This window comes from Pan troglodytes, chromosome 18, assembly GCF_028858775.2.
Source record: "Pan troglodytes isolate AG18354 chromosome 18, NHGRI_mPanTro3-v2.0_pri, whole genome shotgun sequence".
Taxonomy (NCBI): Eukaryota; Metazoa; Chordata; class Mammalia; order Primates; family Hominidae; genus Pan; species Pan troglodytes.
This window is the reverse complement of record NC_072416.2, coordinates 13,927,893-13,943,448: the sequence shown is the minus strand read 5'-3', so window position 1 is coordinate 13,943,448 and position 15,556 is coordinate 13,927,893. Positions and strand designations below refer to the sequence as shown.

Here is a 15,556-nt window from a genome sequence, read left to right as displayed (position 1 = left end):
TGGATTTTGAAGACTAGGTATGAAGAGAAGTATGTAAAGTAGCCCAACCATTCTATATTGACAACTTGAAGTGATGATATTTTGGATATACTGAGTTAAATAAAACATTAAAACACCATTTAAATGACATAGAGCTCACATTTGTTTCTTGCATTATATTTCTTTCTTTCTCTACTCTTTCTCTTTCTTTCTTGAGATATAGTCTCACTCTCTTGCCCAGGCTGGAGTGCAGTGGTGCAATTATAACTCATTGCATCCTTGAACTCCTGGGCTGAAGTGATCCTCCCACCTCAGCCTCCCAAGTAGCTGGGACTGCAGGAGCATCACACCACACCTGGCTTTTTTTGGTGGGGGGAGGAGGGTAGAGATGGGGTCTCACTATTTTGCCCAGGCTGGTCTCAAATTCCTAGCCTCAAGCAATCCTCCTGCCCTGGCCTTCCACAGCACTGGGATTACAGGCATGAGCCACCTTACCTGGTTGGCTTGCATTATCTTTCTATTTACTGACCCTGATCAACAGGATAGATTTATGCAAGCAGAATCAAGCAGAACTGCTCGGAGCAATACTACCCATGGAGATGTTGCTGAGATATGTAGTTAAGTGAACAAAAGTTGCAGAAGTGTGGTGTGATCCATTTATTCATCAAACAACTCCCTCCTCAGTCTCATCTATTTTTCTTTTTTTTTTTTTTTTCACATCAGGCGGGTAACATGCCAACCTTGTAACAAGGTTTGAGGGAGGTGCATCTCACACACCCTCGTGAACACCAGACCATCGTGCTTGGGAGCCACAAAACCACCTCATCTGTCATTCTCTGTTGTTGCACATTCCCACCAGCAAACAATCCTGCTCTGCTGTCCCGCTGGAAACCAAACCCCAACTAAACCAAATATTCTCCCGGCCCAGTTATGCTGCCAGCCACATTCCCGTTTTTCTGTTCTCTTTGGCAGTGAAAGTCCTTGAAAGAGTGGCCAGTCCTGGCTCTCTCCAACTCGTCTCTTTGTGTTCCTTCTAAATCCCACCCCCAGGCTTGGCACGGTGGCTCACGCCTGTAATCCCAGCACTTTGGGAGGCCAAAGAAGGTGGATCACTGAGGTCAGGAGTTGGAGACCAGCCTGGCCAACATGGTGAAACCCTGTCTCTACTAAAAATATAAAAATTAGCCAGGCGTGGTGGCAGGCGCCTGTAGTTGCAGCTACTCTGGAGGCTGAGGCAGGTGAATCACTTGAACCCGGGAGGCGGAGGTTGCAGTCAGCCAAGATTGCGCCACTGCACTCCAGCCTGGGCGAAGAGCGAGACTCCATCTCAAAAAAAAAAAAAAAAATAATAATAATTAAAATTAAATAAATAAATCCCACTCCCACCAGGTTTGCCTGGCCCCCACTGCTACACACAAACTGTTCTTCTGAAGGTCGCCAGTGACTGCCACATTGCCATGTCCATGGGTGACCTCTGAGTCGACCTCTGATGTGATTGACACAGCTGCTGCTTACCCCCTCCCCAGTGCCCTTTGTCCACTGGGCTTCCTGGACCCAGGTCTCTTGGTTCCTCCTACCTACCTAGCTGCTCCTCCTCAGCTCCTGATTTTTTTTTTTTTTTTTTTTTTTTGGATACAGGGTCTTGCTCTGTCACCCAGGATGGAGTGCAGTGGCACGACCTCAGCTCACTGCAGCCTCAATCTCCTGGGCTCAAGTGATTCCCTGACTCAGCCTCCTGAGTAGCTGGGACTACAGTGTGCACCACCACACCTGGCTAATTTCTGTATTTTCTGTAGAGATGGGGTCTTGCCATGTTGGCCAGGCTGGTCTCAAACTCTTGAGTTCTTGAATTTTTTTTTTTTTTTTTTTTGAGATGGAGTTTCACTCTGTCATCCAGGCTGGAGTTCAGTGCGTGATTTCAGCTCACTGCAACTTCTGCCTCCTGGGTTCAAGCGATTCTCATGCCTCAGCCTCCTGAGTAGCTGGGACTACAGGTATGCACCACCATGCCTGGCTAATTTCTGTATTTTTAATAGAGACGGGGTTTCACCATGTTGGCCAGGCTGGTCTTGAACTCCTCACCTCAAGTGATCCACCCAAATGAGCTTCCCAAAGTGCTGGGATTACAGGCATGAGCCACTGCACCCAGCCAGCTCCTGACTTCTTAATGCTTTGTCCTGGGCACTCTCTTCTCTCCATCATCCCCTTCGTGCTTGAGGTAGGCAAAATAATGGCCCCAAAGATGCTCATGTGTGAATCCCTGGAACCTGTCAATAAGCTGCCTTACGTAGCAAAAGGGACTATCCAGATATGATTAAATGAAGGACCTTGAGATGGGGAGATTGTCCTGAATTACCCGGGTAGGTCCAGTGTAATCACAAGAAACCTCATAAGGGAAAGACAGAGGCAGGAGAGCCAGAGTCAGAGAGAGATTGGAAGAGGCTATACTGCTGGCTTTGAAGACAAGGGAAGGGGCCATGAGCCAAGGAGGAGGCCTCTAGAAACATGAGGAAAAACAAAAGGCGGAGAACAGATTCTCCCCCAGAGGCTCAGGAAAGGAATGTCATCCTGCTGGTACTTTGATTTTAGCGCCTTAAGACCATTTTGAAATTCTGACATGCAGAACTGTGAGATAATAGGACAGGCATAGCAGCTCATACCAGTAATCCTAGCACTTGGAGAGGCCGAGGCAGGAGGATCGCTTGAGGCTAGGAATTTGAGACCAGCCTAGGCAACACAGGGAGACCTCTCTCTACAAAAAGTAAGAAAAAAACTAGCTGGACACGGAGCCAGGCTTCCATTCCAGCTACTCAAGGAGGCTGAGGAGGTAGGATCACTTGAGCCTAGGAAGTAAAGGGTGCAATGAGCCGTGATCATGCCACTGCATTCCAGCCTGGGTGACAGAGTTGGGGGCGAAAAACCATAATGAACTCGTGCTGTTTTAAGTAACAAAGTTTACGGTACTTTGTTACAGCAGCAGCAAAAACTAAATCAGTGATCCTGGCCAGTCTCCTGATTGTAAACACTGACAATGCCCAAATATATCACTTCCAGGCTAAATGTCACACTCAGATACTCAGCTGCCTACTTACTGGACACCTCTACTGAGATGTCTGAATTCTGGACCCTCCTCCCAAGCCTTCTCCATACATTAGAGTTGGTGGCAATGCTATCCTTTGAGGTGCTTGAGCCCAAAGTCTCGAAACCAGCCTTAACTCTTCTGTCCCTATCGCTCCCCTCATCCAGGCTGCTGGTGAGTCCTGCTGGCCCCATCTTTAACACATAACCAGATTCCGACCACTCCTCACCATCCTCCTCTACCACCCTGGTGTGAGCCTCCACAGCCTTGGGCCTGTGTGACAGCAACAGCCTTCCTACCTCCACATCTGCCCCTACATTCTTCTCAGCACAGGAGCAAAGGGGTCCTTAAGACAAAGAGTGTCACTCTTACGATCCCCATTTCATTTGGTGTAAAAGTCGAATCCTTAGGGAGGCTGACAAGGCCACCTATAATGTGGTGCCCCCCTCCCACCTCTGTGACTTCATCTCCTACCAACCCCCACCTCTCTCTGCTCCAGCCATGCTGGCCTTGCTGTTCCCTGGGCACAGCAAAAGGGCTGTGCATCCCCACCCCAGGGTCTTTGCACATGATGTTCCCCTTGCCTGGAGCACTCTTCCCTGATGTCCTCATGACTAACTCCCTCACTGCCTTCAAAATCTGCTTAAATGTCACCTTCTCAACAAGGCCTGCCCTGAGCACCCTGAATTGCCACTTGTCCCAGTTACCTCCATCAGGCCCAAGGGTTCTCACTGTGCCCTACTTTTTCTGTGTTCCTTTCAATATACAGTATCATTTATCCATCTATCATTCTTATTGTTTTGCTCATCTCCTGCACTAGAACATAACTCCACGAGGGCGGGGATCTTTGTTTTGTTCATGGTGTTGAAAACAGTGCCCAGCATAGAGGGCATTCAATAAATAAATGAATGACTGGAAAGGTATCAGGGGTGAGGTGGGGTTTTTTGTTGTTGTTTTTTGTTTTGGTTGGGGGGACAGGGTCTAGCTCTGTCACCCAGGCTGGAGTGCAGTGGCATGATCATGGCTCATTGCAGCCTCAACTTCTCATATTAAGCAATCCTCTTGCCTCAGTCCCGAGTAGCTGAGACTACAAGCCTGCGCCACCACACCCACCTAATTTTTGTATTTTTTGTAGAGATAGGGTTTCACCATGTTGCCCAGGCTGGTCTCGAACTCCTGGGCTCAAGTGATCCTCCTGCTTGAGCCTCTCAAAGTGCTGGGACTACAGGTGTGAGGCACCATACCCAGCCTTTAGAAAGGTTAACAATTCTAAAGCCACCATACATGCAGAGTGAACGGGAACAACTAAGTAAATGGATGGAGGATGGTAGGAGCCAGGCTTCCCACTGTTACAGATGAGCAAGGAGAGGTATTTAGAATGATCCATGTGATGACCATGGATTAGAGTTGGAGATGTTAGTATGAACAGGTTTAGCTAAAACAGTACCATAGATGGTTACCTATAGAAATATAGATTTGTGTACATACAGGTTAGTACACACACAGATTTCCTTGCTCTGTCCGCTAAGACGGCCAAGAAGCAACAGCACCCTACAGCCCTGAGCACATCTTGCAACCTGATCTTGGTTTCTAATACCATTCACCAATGAAAGGAACCAGGGCTCCTTGCAGAAACAGCTGATTCTAGGTCTAAGACAGGAAACAGATAAGATGAGCCTGGAGCATCTTGTGGTGCCAGAAAGTTAAGGAAGTGCTCAAAATCTCACAATGATGGAGTGTGTCACAGGGACATGGCAGACAACTGAAAGGCATCCAGTGGCCAATGCTGGAACAATTTGAGCAACAAAATAAAGTAGAATTGGATTACACCCAAAGTATACAGGATCCATGGATCCATACTGATATAAATGAATGAATAAATAAATGGAGAAGAGACAAATCTCCAGGGTAGAAAATTCCAATAAGTGATGAAGATGCCCTGCCCTGAAGGAGGTGGAGCTTAACTCCCCATTCCTTAGGCATGGGCTGCACAGAGTGACCCCCTTCCAAAGAGCACACTATCAAATGCAGGGGAAAACAGTAGCTCTGCTGTAAAGAAACCTGACAGGCACTGCCTCAGCCAGGCAGTTAGTCCTCCTGAGAGCACGTCCCCTTTGTAGGACGTGAGGAGAAGGGCACTCACCTCCTGGCTCTTCCTCCCAGAACACATAACCCCAGTCTAATCATGAGAAAAGTATCAGTCAAATCCCAATGGGAGCCAAGGACAGCGGCTCATGCCTGTAATCCCAACACTTTGGAGGCCGAGGTAGGCAGATCACAAAGTCAGGAGTCTGAGACCAGCCTGGCCAACATGGTGAAACCCCATCGCTACTGAAAATACAAAAATTAGCCAGGCATGGTGGTGCTTGCCTGTAATCTAAGCTACTCAGGAGGCTGAGGCAGGAGAATCACCTGAACCTGGGAGGGAGAGGTTGCAGTGAGCTGAGATCATGCCATTGCATTCTAGCCTGGGCAACAGAGCGGGACTCCATTTCAAAAAAAAGAAAAAAATTCAATTGAGTGACACTCTACAAAATACCTGACCAAATCAACAACCTAATGATGCATCCTAAAGAACTAGAAAAGGGCAATGCAAATCCAAAATTAGTAGAAAAAAAGAAATAAAGATCAAAGCAGAAATTAATGAAATTGAAACAAAATAATACAAAAGATCAACGAAAGAAAAAGTTGGTTTTTTGAAAAGATAAGATTGACAAACCTTTAGCCAGACTAACTGAGAAAAAAAGAGAGAAGACCTAAAGATATAAAATCAGAGATGAAAAAGGCCGGGCGCGGTGGCTCACGCCTGTAATCCCAGCGCTTTGGGAGGCCGAGGTGGGCAGATCACGAGGTCAGGAGATCGAGATCGTCCTGGCTAACACGGTGAAACCCCGTCTCTACTAAAAATATAAAAAATTAGCCGGGCGTGGTGGCGGGTGCCTGTAGTCCCAGCTCCTCGGGAGGCTGAGGCAGGAGAATGGCGTGAACCCGGGAGGCGGAGCTTGCAGTGAGCTGAGATCACGCCACTGCACTCCAGCCTGGGCTACAAAGCGAGACTCCGTCTCAAAAAAAAAAAAAAAAAAGGAAAAGAAAAAGAAGGCATTACAACAGATACTGCAGAAATTCAAAGCACCATTAGTGTGGCTAGTATGAGTAACCGTATGCCAATAAACTGGAAAATCTGGAGAAATGGATCAATTCATGGACACAGACAACCTACTAAAATTGAATCATGAAGAAATCCAAAATGTGAACAGACCAATAACAAGTAATGAGATCGAAGCCTTAATAAAAAGTCTCCCAGGAAAGAAAAGCCCAGAACCTGCTGGCTTTACTGCTGAATTCTACCAAACATCTAAAAAAACCCTACCAATCCTACTCAATCAAACTATTCCAAAAATAGAGGAAGAGGGAATATTCACAAAATATCTGACGAGTACTCCTTAAAATTGTCAGCGTGACCGGCTGGGTGCAGTGGCTCATGCCTGTAATCCCAGCACTTTGGGAGGCCGAGGCGAGTGGATCGCCTGAGGTCAGGAGTTCGAAACCAGCCTGGCCAACATGGAGAAACCCCAACTCTACTAAAAATACAAAATTAGCTGGGCGTGGTGGCGCATGCCTGTAATCCCAGCTACTGGGGAGGCTGACGTAGGAGAATCGCTTGAACCTGGGAGGCGGAGGTTGCAGTGAGCCAAGATTGTGCCACTGCACTCCAGCCTGGGCAACAAGAACAAAACTCTGTCTCAAACAAAACAAAACAAAACAACTGTCAACATGATCAAAGACAGGAACGTCACAGCCCAGAGGAGCGTAAAGGGAGACGGGATCCTGGAACAGAAAAACACTGAGGAAAAACTAAGGCAATCTGAGGAAAGTATAGACTTTGGTTAATAATAATGCACCGCTGCTGGTTAAAGAATTGTGAAATGCACTATCCTCACATAAGATGTTAATAGTAGCAGAAAGTGGGTATGGCACCCTGAACTGGATCTTGGAACAGAAAATGAGCATTAGTAGAAAAGCTGGTGAAATTCAAATAAAATCTATAGCTTGCTTGGTAAGTACTAATGTGCCAAAGTTGGTGTTTTAATTGTGACAAATATGCCCCAGTGATGTAAAATGTTAACATTGGGGGAGACTGGAAGACTGGGTGAGAGGTATATGGAAATCCCCTTACTAACTCTGTAACTTTTTTTTTTTTTTCCTTTTGAGACAGAGTCTCGCTCTGTCGCCCAGGCTGGAGTGCAGTGGCGCGATCTCGGCTCACTGCAAGCTCCGCCTCCCGGGTTCACGCCATTCTCCTGCCTCAGCCTCCCGAGTAGCTGGGACTACAGGCGCCTGCCACCGCGCCTGGCTAATTTTTTGTATTTTTAGTAGAGACGGGGTTTAACCGTGGTCTCGATCTCCTGATCTCGTGATCCGCCTGCCTCGGCCTCCCAAAGCGCTGGGATTACAGGTGTGAGCCACCACGCCCGGCCTCTTTTCTTTTCTTTTTTTGAGACAGGGTCTTACTCTGTTGCCCAGGCTGGAATGCAGTGACGGGATGACGGCTCACTGCAGCCTCAGCCTCCTTGGGCTCAGGTGGTCCTCCCACCGGCATAGCTGGAACTACAGGTGCATATCACCATATCCAGCTAATTTTTGTACAATTTGTAGAGAGGGAATTTCACCATGTTGCCCGAGCTGGTCTTGAACTCCTGGGCTCAAGCGACCCACCCACCTTGGCCTCCTAAAGTGCTAGGATTACAGACATTCTTTTCTTTCTGTTCATGGAAATAACTCATTCAACATACCCTTACAGTGAAAAATCCCCCCAAAATACAGAAATGAATAAGGTAGAAAGTGAAGCCTTCCATTATTCCACCTCCCACTGTCAGGTCAATGTATCACATTCTAGACTTTTTCCTCTGTGTATGTGAGTGTTAATTTCTAATCTTTTTACAAACATGGGATGACACCCTACATTTTAGCAACTCACTCAGTTTCGATATAGCATAGACCTCCTTCCATATCAGTCCACATCACATCACTCTCCAGGGTTCTGAATGCCTGTGAGCTATTCCACAACATGGGTGAAACAACTGATTTACCATTTCCTTAAGATGAACATTAAGCGATTTCTAATTTTCCCCCACAAATAATGCTTTAATGAACACCCTCCATCTCACACCTGTATGAACACGCAGGAGAATTTCTTTGGGATAAATCCCTGACTATGGAATTGTGGCTATGATGGCACATTTAAAACACTGTCATCTTACTGCTAAATTATCCTATCATTATTCTGGGAATGAACTGCCTGCATTCACCCCTCCCAGTGGCACAGCAGGGCACCCATCCCCTACCCCTGCCTTCCTCCTTTGGTGATGTCTCTCCTTCAACAGGGTGGGGGTGAGAGGCCACTGTGACAACACAGATGTGGGGGTCGGCAGAGGGACAAGCCATGTGGCTGCCCAATTAGGACCTCAGGGAACAGTATTGGATGTCCCCTTATGAGACTCAGCGTGTGTTTAACTGGCAGGAGTCTTGGTGATTTCTAATCGCCAGCGCCAAGGACCATACCCAACAGAAGTGGGGTGGCTGGCAGGGAGAGGCTAAACGTCATTTTAAAAATCATGATAACACGATTTTAGATTTGGAAAAAGCCAAGAAAAGAATCCCATCATACAAAGCATCCATTTGCCATTCACTTATTCATTCAACAAATATTTCAGTTCCTTTTAGTTCAGGTTATTCTCAGTATTAGGATTGTCACACTGAACCAAAGAAAGTCTCACTGAACTTCCATCCCACTTGGGGAGACAAATTATAAACAGTATCAGTGAGTGGCAAGTACTGTATTAGAATAACAGCCAGCTGCTGTGACAAACCCAAAATTTCAGATGACCACTGAAGGCTTCAAGACCCCAGACGAGGCCAAATGTCCCCATCGCCTAGCTCCAGGGCATCCTCTTCCCAGAACTTAGAACTAATCTCTGTGGCTGGGCAAAGTGGCTCATGTCTGTAATCCCAGCAAGTGATTCTCCTGCCTCAGCCTCCTGAGTAGATGGGATTACAGGCGAGTGCCACCATCCCAGCTAATTTTTGTCTTTTTAGTAGAGACAGGGTAACACATGGTCTCAGAGGAACCTGATGAGATGTCGAAGATTGATAGTCACCCTGGACTGGGTGTGGTGGCTCACGCCTGTAATCCTAGCACTTTGGTAGGCTGAGGTGGGTGGATCACTTGAGGTCAAGAGTTTGAGACCAGCCTGGCCAGTATGGTGAAACCCCGTCGCTACTAAAAATACAAAAATTAGCTGGGTGTGGTGACATATGCCTATAATCCCAGCTACTCAGGAGGCTGAGGCAGGAGAATCGCTTGAACCTGGGAGGCAGAGGTTGCAGTGAGCCAAGATGGTGTCATTGCACTCCAGCCTGGGCAACAATAGCAAAACTCCATCTAAAAACCAACCAAACAAACAAAAAAACCAACCAAACAAACAAAGTATTAAGTGTTAGAGGATTGGGGGTAACAATTTTACCTCAATCTAGATCTGAATCAATTAATGAAAAGTTACTGCTAACCTACTATGTGCTACTGTATCCCTCTTAGTGACAGTAGACTTTAGCTTCAAATTCATGGTTTCCCCACCTTGCTGGGGTCAGGGGTGGGCTCCATCCCTTTGGGGAAGAGAGTACTAACTGTCTACCTGGTATCCATCAGCCCCTTCTCCTTTCTAGGAGCCCTGCTTTACCCCAGGGGGCAGTGTGCTTTTGCAGGGAGGCCAGTGATCAGAAGGGGAAGTTGCTGGACAGGGCATCTGGGAAAGCTCTTTATACCATGAGGATTCCACTGAGGCTGCTGTGAGCTATGATTGCGCCACTGCACTCCGGCCTGGGCAAAAGAGCTAGACCTTGTCTCTAAAAAAGAGACAAGAACTCCCTTTGCCACCCCTCCTCTTTCTCCTTCCTGCTTGCACGGTGGATATGGGTGGGACTCCAGCAGGGCCAAGTTTAGCCCTTAGTGTGCCTTTGTTCAAATTTGGAAAAGACTTCTGCTGTGAGCAGGCAAATTAGGAAAAAGACAGCTCCGATGGGCTGAAACATTCCCTGTGGGTACAGGGCCTGGAGTGGCAAGTAGACCACAGGCTGGATTTCAGTCCCTACTCAATCCCTTTGGCAGGGAGCTTGGAGCAGGACACAAACTGCACAACCATCCCTGGCAGCCCTGATCTTGGACTATGAGGCAACTTTGAGGATGGAAAGCACTTGCTGAAGGCAGAGCTAAAAGACAAAAGCCTGGACCCTTGAAAAGGATGGAGCCTCACACCAGCCCTGGCTGACCTCCCTGGGTTTTCTTTTGTTCTTTTTAAAAAAATTTAATAATCTATTTTGAAATAATTTCAAAATTTCAGAAAACTTGCAAGAACCCCTGACAAACACCTCCCCTTTACACAGATTGGCCAATTGTTTTTTTAAAAAAATCTTTTTTATTTTTTTTTTTATTTTTGTAGAGATGGGCTCTATGTTGCCGAGGCTGGTCTCGAACTCCTGGGCTCAGCCGATCTTTCCAAAGAGCTGGATTACAGGTGTGAGCCACCGCGCCTGGCATGGCCAGTTGTGAATGTTCTGTCACATCTGTTCAGCTCCCCCCCCTCCATCTCTGTCTCTTCTCTCTCCCTTCTTCTCCCTCTTTCTGTATGGGTAAATCCTTGAGAGTAGTTGGCAAACATATGTCATCACCCCTAAATCCTCCAGCATGTGTATCCCCCAAACAGGGACAATCTAATGACCCCCGAAATCACCTCTGACTCCTTAAGAAAAACATAAAACTTCCACCCAACTCACTCATTTCGGTTTTCTGTTTAAGTAGCCAAACCAATTCTAACTGCTCCCCTCTTTACCCTTAAAATCCATGGGGCTGTGGAAAAGACCACACCATGCCCAGTGCCCCGCACCATGCTCTGCTCCAATCCCTCACACCTGTTAGCACCTTTTGGCCTCACAGCTTTTCGTGTTTGCAATTGAGCTGAAAGTCAGGTAACATAAAATTCATCATCTTAAAGTGTGTATGTAATTCAAGGCCAGGTGTGGTAGCTCACGCCTGTAATCCCAGCACTTTGGGAGGCTGAGGCGGGCAGATCACTTGAGGTCAGGAGTTCGAGACCAGCCTGACCAACATGGTGAAATCCCATCTCTACTAAAAATACAAAAATTGGCCAGGTGTGGTGGCAGGCGTCTGTAATCCCAGCTACTTGGGAGGCTGAGGCAGGAGAATCGCTTGAAGCAGGAGGCGGAGTTTGCAGTGAGCCAAGATTGCGCCGCTGCACTCCAGCCTGAGCGACAGAGCGACACCCTGTCATTGGTACATTCAAAATTAAATAAATAAAGTGTGTAATTCAGTGGCATTTAGTACAGTTACAATGTTGTGTAACCACCGCCTCTATCAAGTTCCAAAGCATCAGCCCACAAGGAAGCACCCCACCCATGGCACAGCTGCTCCCTGCTCCACCCGCCCTGGTCACCCCGATCACTTTCTGTCTCCACGGATCCCCTGCTGCCTGGCCCTGCATAGAAACAGAACTGCACATCCTGCACCGCCTCAGAACAGTTGCAGGAGCAGCTCTTTCTTCCCAGGTGCTCCTCCCTCCTCTTACTATAGCATCCTTTAGGGTTCACTTCGCCAGCACCCCTTTGGGGCTCTCCCTAGAGCCTCACCTGAGGTCAAGTTCTCCCAGCACATATCCTCAGAAACCCGAGGTTTCCATTATCAGCATTTGTCACTATTACAATTATTCTTCAGGGCTATTTCATTCATGCTTTCTGTAGTTAGATTATAAAGTCTATTAGGGGCAGGGTGTGGTGGCTCATATCTGTAATCCCAGTGCTTTGGGAGGCAGAGGCAGGAGGTTTGCTCGAGGTCAGGAGTTTGAGACCAGCCTGGGCAACATAGGGAAAGCCCATCTCTACAAATAATAATAATGGCCAGGCACGGTGGCTCATGCCTGTAATCCCAGCACTTTGGGAGGCTGACATGGGCAGATCACTTGAGGTCAGGAGTTCGAGACCAAGCCTGGCCAACATGGCGAAACCCCATCTCTACTAAAAATACAAAAATTGGCCAGGTGTGGTGGCAGGCGTCTGTAATCCCAGCTACTTGGGAGGCTGAGGCAGGAGAATCGCTTGAAGCAGGAGGCGGAGTTTGCAGTGAGCCAAGATTGCGCCGCTGCACTCCAGCCTGAGCGACAGAGCGACACCCTGTCATTGGTTCATTCAAAATTAAATAAATAAAGTGTGTAATTCAGTGGCATTTAGTACAGTTACAATGTTGTGTAACCACCGCCTCTATCAAGTTCCAAAGCATCAGCCCACAAGGAAGCACCCCACCCATGGCACAGCTGCTCCCTGCTCCACCCGCCCTGGTCACCCCGATCACTTTCTGTCTCCACGGATCCCCTGCTGCCTGGCCCTGCATAGAAACAGAACTGCACATCCTGCACCGCCTCAGAACAGTTGCAGGAGCAGCTCTTTCTTCCCAGGTGCTCCTCCCTCCTCTTACTATAGCATCCTTTAGGGTTCACTTCGCCAGCACCCCTTTGGGGCTCTCCCTAGAGCCTCACCTGAGGTCAAGTTCTCCCAGCACATATCCTCAGAAACCCGAGGTTTCCATTATCAGCATTTGTCACTATTACAATTATTCTTCAGGGCTATTTCATTCATGCTTTCTGTAGTTAGATTATAAAGTCTATTAGGGGCAGGGTGTGGTGGCTCATATCTGTAATCCCAGTGCTTTGGGAGGCAGAGGCAGGAGGTTTGCTCGAGGTCAGGAGTTTGAGACCAGCCTGGGCAACATAGGGAAAGCCCATCTCTACAAATAATAATAATGGCCAGGCACGGTGGCTCATGCCTGTAATCCCAGCACTTTGGGAGGCTGACATGGGCAGATCACTTGAGGTCAGGAGTTCGAGACCAAGCCTGGCCAACATGGCGAAACCCCATCTCTACTAAAAATACAAAAATTGGCCAGGTGTGGTGGCAGGCGTCTGTAATCCCAGCTACTTGGGAGGCTGAGGCAGGAGAATCGCTTGAAGCAGGAGGCGGAGTTTGCAGTGAGCCAAGATTGCGCCGCTGCACTCCAGCCTGAGCGACAGAGCGACACCCTGTCATTGGTTCATTCAAAATTAAATAAATAAAGTGTGTAATTCAGTGGCATTTAGTACAGTTACAATGTTGTGTAACCACCGCCTCTATCAAGTTCCAAAGCATCAGCCCACAAGGAAGCACCCCACCCATGGCACAGCTGCTCCCTGCTCCACCCGCCCTGGTCACCCCGATCACTTTCTGTCTCCACGGATCCCCTGCTGCCTGGCCCTGCATAGAAACAGAACTGCACATCCTGCACCGCCTCAGAACAGTTGCAGGAGCAGCTCTTTCTTCCCAGGTGCTCCTCCCTCCTCTTACTATAGCATCCTTTAGGGTTCACTTCGCCAGCACCCCTTTGGGGCTCTCCCTAGAGCCTCACCTGAGGTCAAGTTCTCCCAGCACATATCCTCAGAAACCCGAGGTTTCCATTATCAGCATTTGTCACTATTACAATTATTCTTCAGGGCTATTTCATTCATGCTTTCTGTAGTTAGATTATAAAGTCTATTAGGGGCAGGGTGTGGTGGCTCATATCTGTAATCCCAGTGCTTTGGGAGGCAGAGGCAGGAGGTTTGCTCGAGGTCAGGAGTTTGAGACCAGCCTGGGCAACATAGGGAAAGCCCATCTCTACAAATAATAATAATGGCCAGGCACGGTGGCTCATGCCTGTAATCCCAGCACTTTGGGAGGCTGAGATGGGCAGATCACTTGAGGTCAGGAGTTCGAGACCAAGCCTGGCCAACATGGCGAAACCCCATCTCTACTAAAAATACAAAAATTAGTTGAGTGTGGTGGTGCATGTCTGTAGTCCCAACTACTCGGGAGGCTGCGGCCAGAGGTTTGCTTGAACCCAGGAGGCAGAGGTTGCAGTGAGCCAAGATTGTGCTACCGCACTCCAGCCTGGGTGACAGAATGAGACTCTGTCTCAAAAAAATAAACAAAATACATAAGTAATTAAAAAAATAAAAAATAATAATAATAATACTTCTTAACAAGGGCATGTCTGTCTTGTTTATCACTATATACCAGGGCCTAGGCCAAAATCCGGCATGGAACAGGCCAAAGTATTAACAGTAATATTTTGTTAATTGAATAACTAGATGATTGCTCCCACGGAGGAGTCATCTTGTATCGCTCCAGCTGTGACATAGGCAGCCCCTACACTCGGGGGCCTGCCCACCCCTCACATGCCCATATATGGACATGATGCAGGCCACCTGGCCATGGTTTGTGAGGTCCCAGCCCCTTTGCCCTCACAATGACCAACGGCCCCCTGGCATCTATAAGAGGCCGCAGAGCTGGCCCCTGACTCACAGCCCACCAAGTTCCACCTGCTCACAGGTTGGCTGGCTCAGCCAAGGTGGTGCCCTGCTCTGAGCATTCAGGCCAAGCCCATCCTACACCATGGCCAGGTACAGATGCTGTCGCAGCCAGAGCCGGAGCAGATGTTACCGCCAGAGACAAAGAAGTCGCAGACGAAAGAGGCAGAGCTGCCAGACACAGAGGAGAGCCATGAGTAAGTGGGCCCAGCTGAGGGTGGGCTGGGGCTGGGGCTGGGAGCTCTCAGGGCCCAGCCTTCCTCTCACCACTTTTTTTGGTCTCACCAGGGTGCTGCCGCCGCAGGTCCAGAATGAGACGTAGAAGACACTAATTGCACAGAATAGCACATCCACCAAACTCCTGCCTGAGAATGTTACCAGACTTCAAGATCCTCTTGCCACATCTTGAAAATGCCACCATCCAATAAAAATCAGGAGCCTGCTAAGGAACAATGCCTCCTGTCAATAAATGTTGAAAAGTCATCCCACTCTTGTCTCCTTGTTCTTGAGAGGGGAGGCTCAGTGGGGAGGGCTCGGGGATGAGCAGAGGGGGAGAGGGCCTGGGCATGCAACGGGAGAAAGATGTCGGTGGGGGGGACATGAAAGACAGTTGTCACGCTGGGTTTTGTTCCAAACTCTTTTTTTTTTTTTTTTTTTTGAGACGGAGTCTCGCTCCGTTGCCCAGGTTGGAGTGCAGTGGCGCGATCTCGGCTCACTGCAAGCTCCGCCTCCCAGGTTCACTCCATTCTCCTGCCTCAGCCTCCCGAGTAGCTGGGACTACAGGTGCCCGCCACCACACCTGGCTAATTTTTTGTATTTTTAGTAGAGACGGGGTTTCACTGTGTTAGCCAGGATGGTCTCGATCTCCTGACCTCATGATCCACCTGCCTCGGCCTCCCAAAGTTCTGGGATTACAGGCATGAGCCACTGCGCCTGGCCATTGTTCCAAACTCTTAGTAGTACCAACAAGTCACAACCCAAACCTGCCTCCCTAAGATACAACCAGAACCAGTCTCCCCAAGTCACAACCAGAACCTGCCTCCCAAACCCTCTT

The 15,556-nt window shown here is 48.3% G+C and overlaps 1 protein-coding gene, 1 long non-coding RNA gene and 1 other non-coding gene across 4 annotated transcripts in view; 1 reads left to right on the top strand and 2 right to left on the bottom strand.

Annotated features, from left to right (window-relative positions):
- The window catches only part of LOC129137279 (uncharacterized), an 87,279-nt gene that overhangs the window by 41,100 nt on the left and 30,623 nt on the right, over nt 1-15,556 (bottom strand). The gene's annotated exons all lie outside the window — the stretch shown is intronic.
- On the bottom strand, nt 697-800 carry LOC112205968 (small nucleolar RNA U13). Its single transcript, XR_002940100.1, has one exon. It is a non-coding gene; the product is annotated as a small nucleolar RNA U13 (small nucleolar RNA).
- PRM1 (protamine 1) lies at nt 14,588-14,834 on the top strand. The gene is made up of 2 exons (NM_001009168.1): nt 14,588-14,699; nt 14,791-14,834. The coding sequence occupies exons 1-2, from the start codon at nt 14,588-14,590 to the stop codon at nt 14,832-14,834; spliced, it is 156 nt and encodes a 51-aa protein (NP_001009168.1).

Coding starts and splice junctions, on each gene's coding strand:
- PRM1 (NM_001009168.1), top strand. CDS start 14,588: ATGGCCAGGTACAGATGCTGTCGCAGCCAGAGCCGGAGCAGATGTTAC. Junction 14,700..14,790: donor GACACAGAGGAGAGCCATGA/GTAAGTGGGCCC, acceptor TGGTCTCACCAG/GGTGCTGCCGCCGCAGGTCC.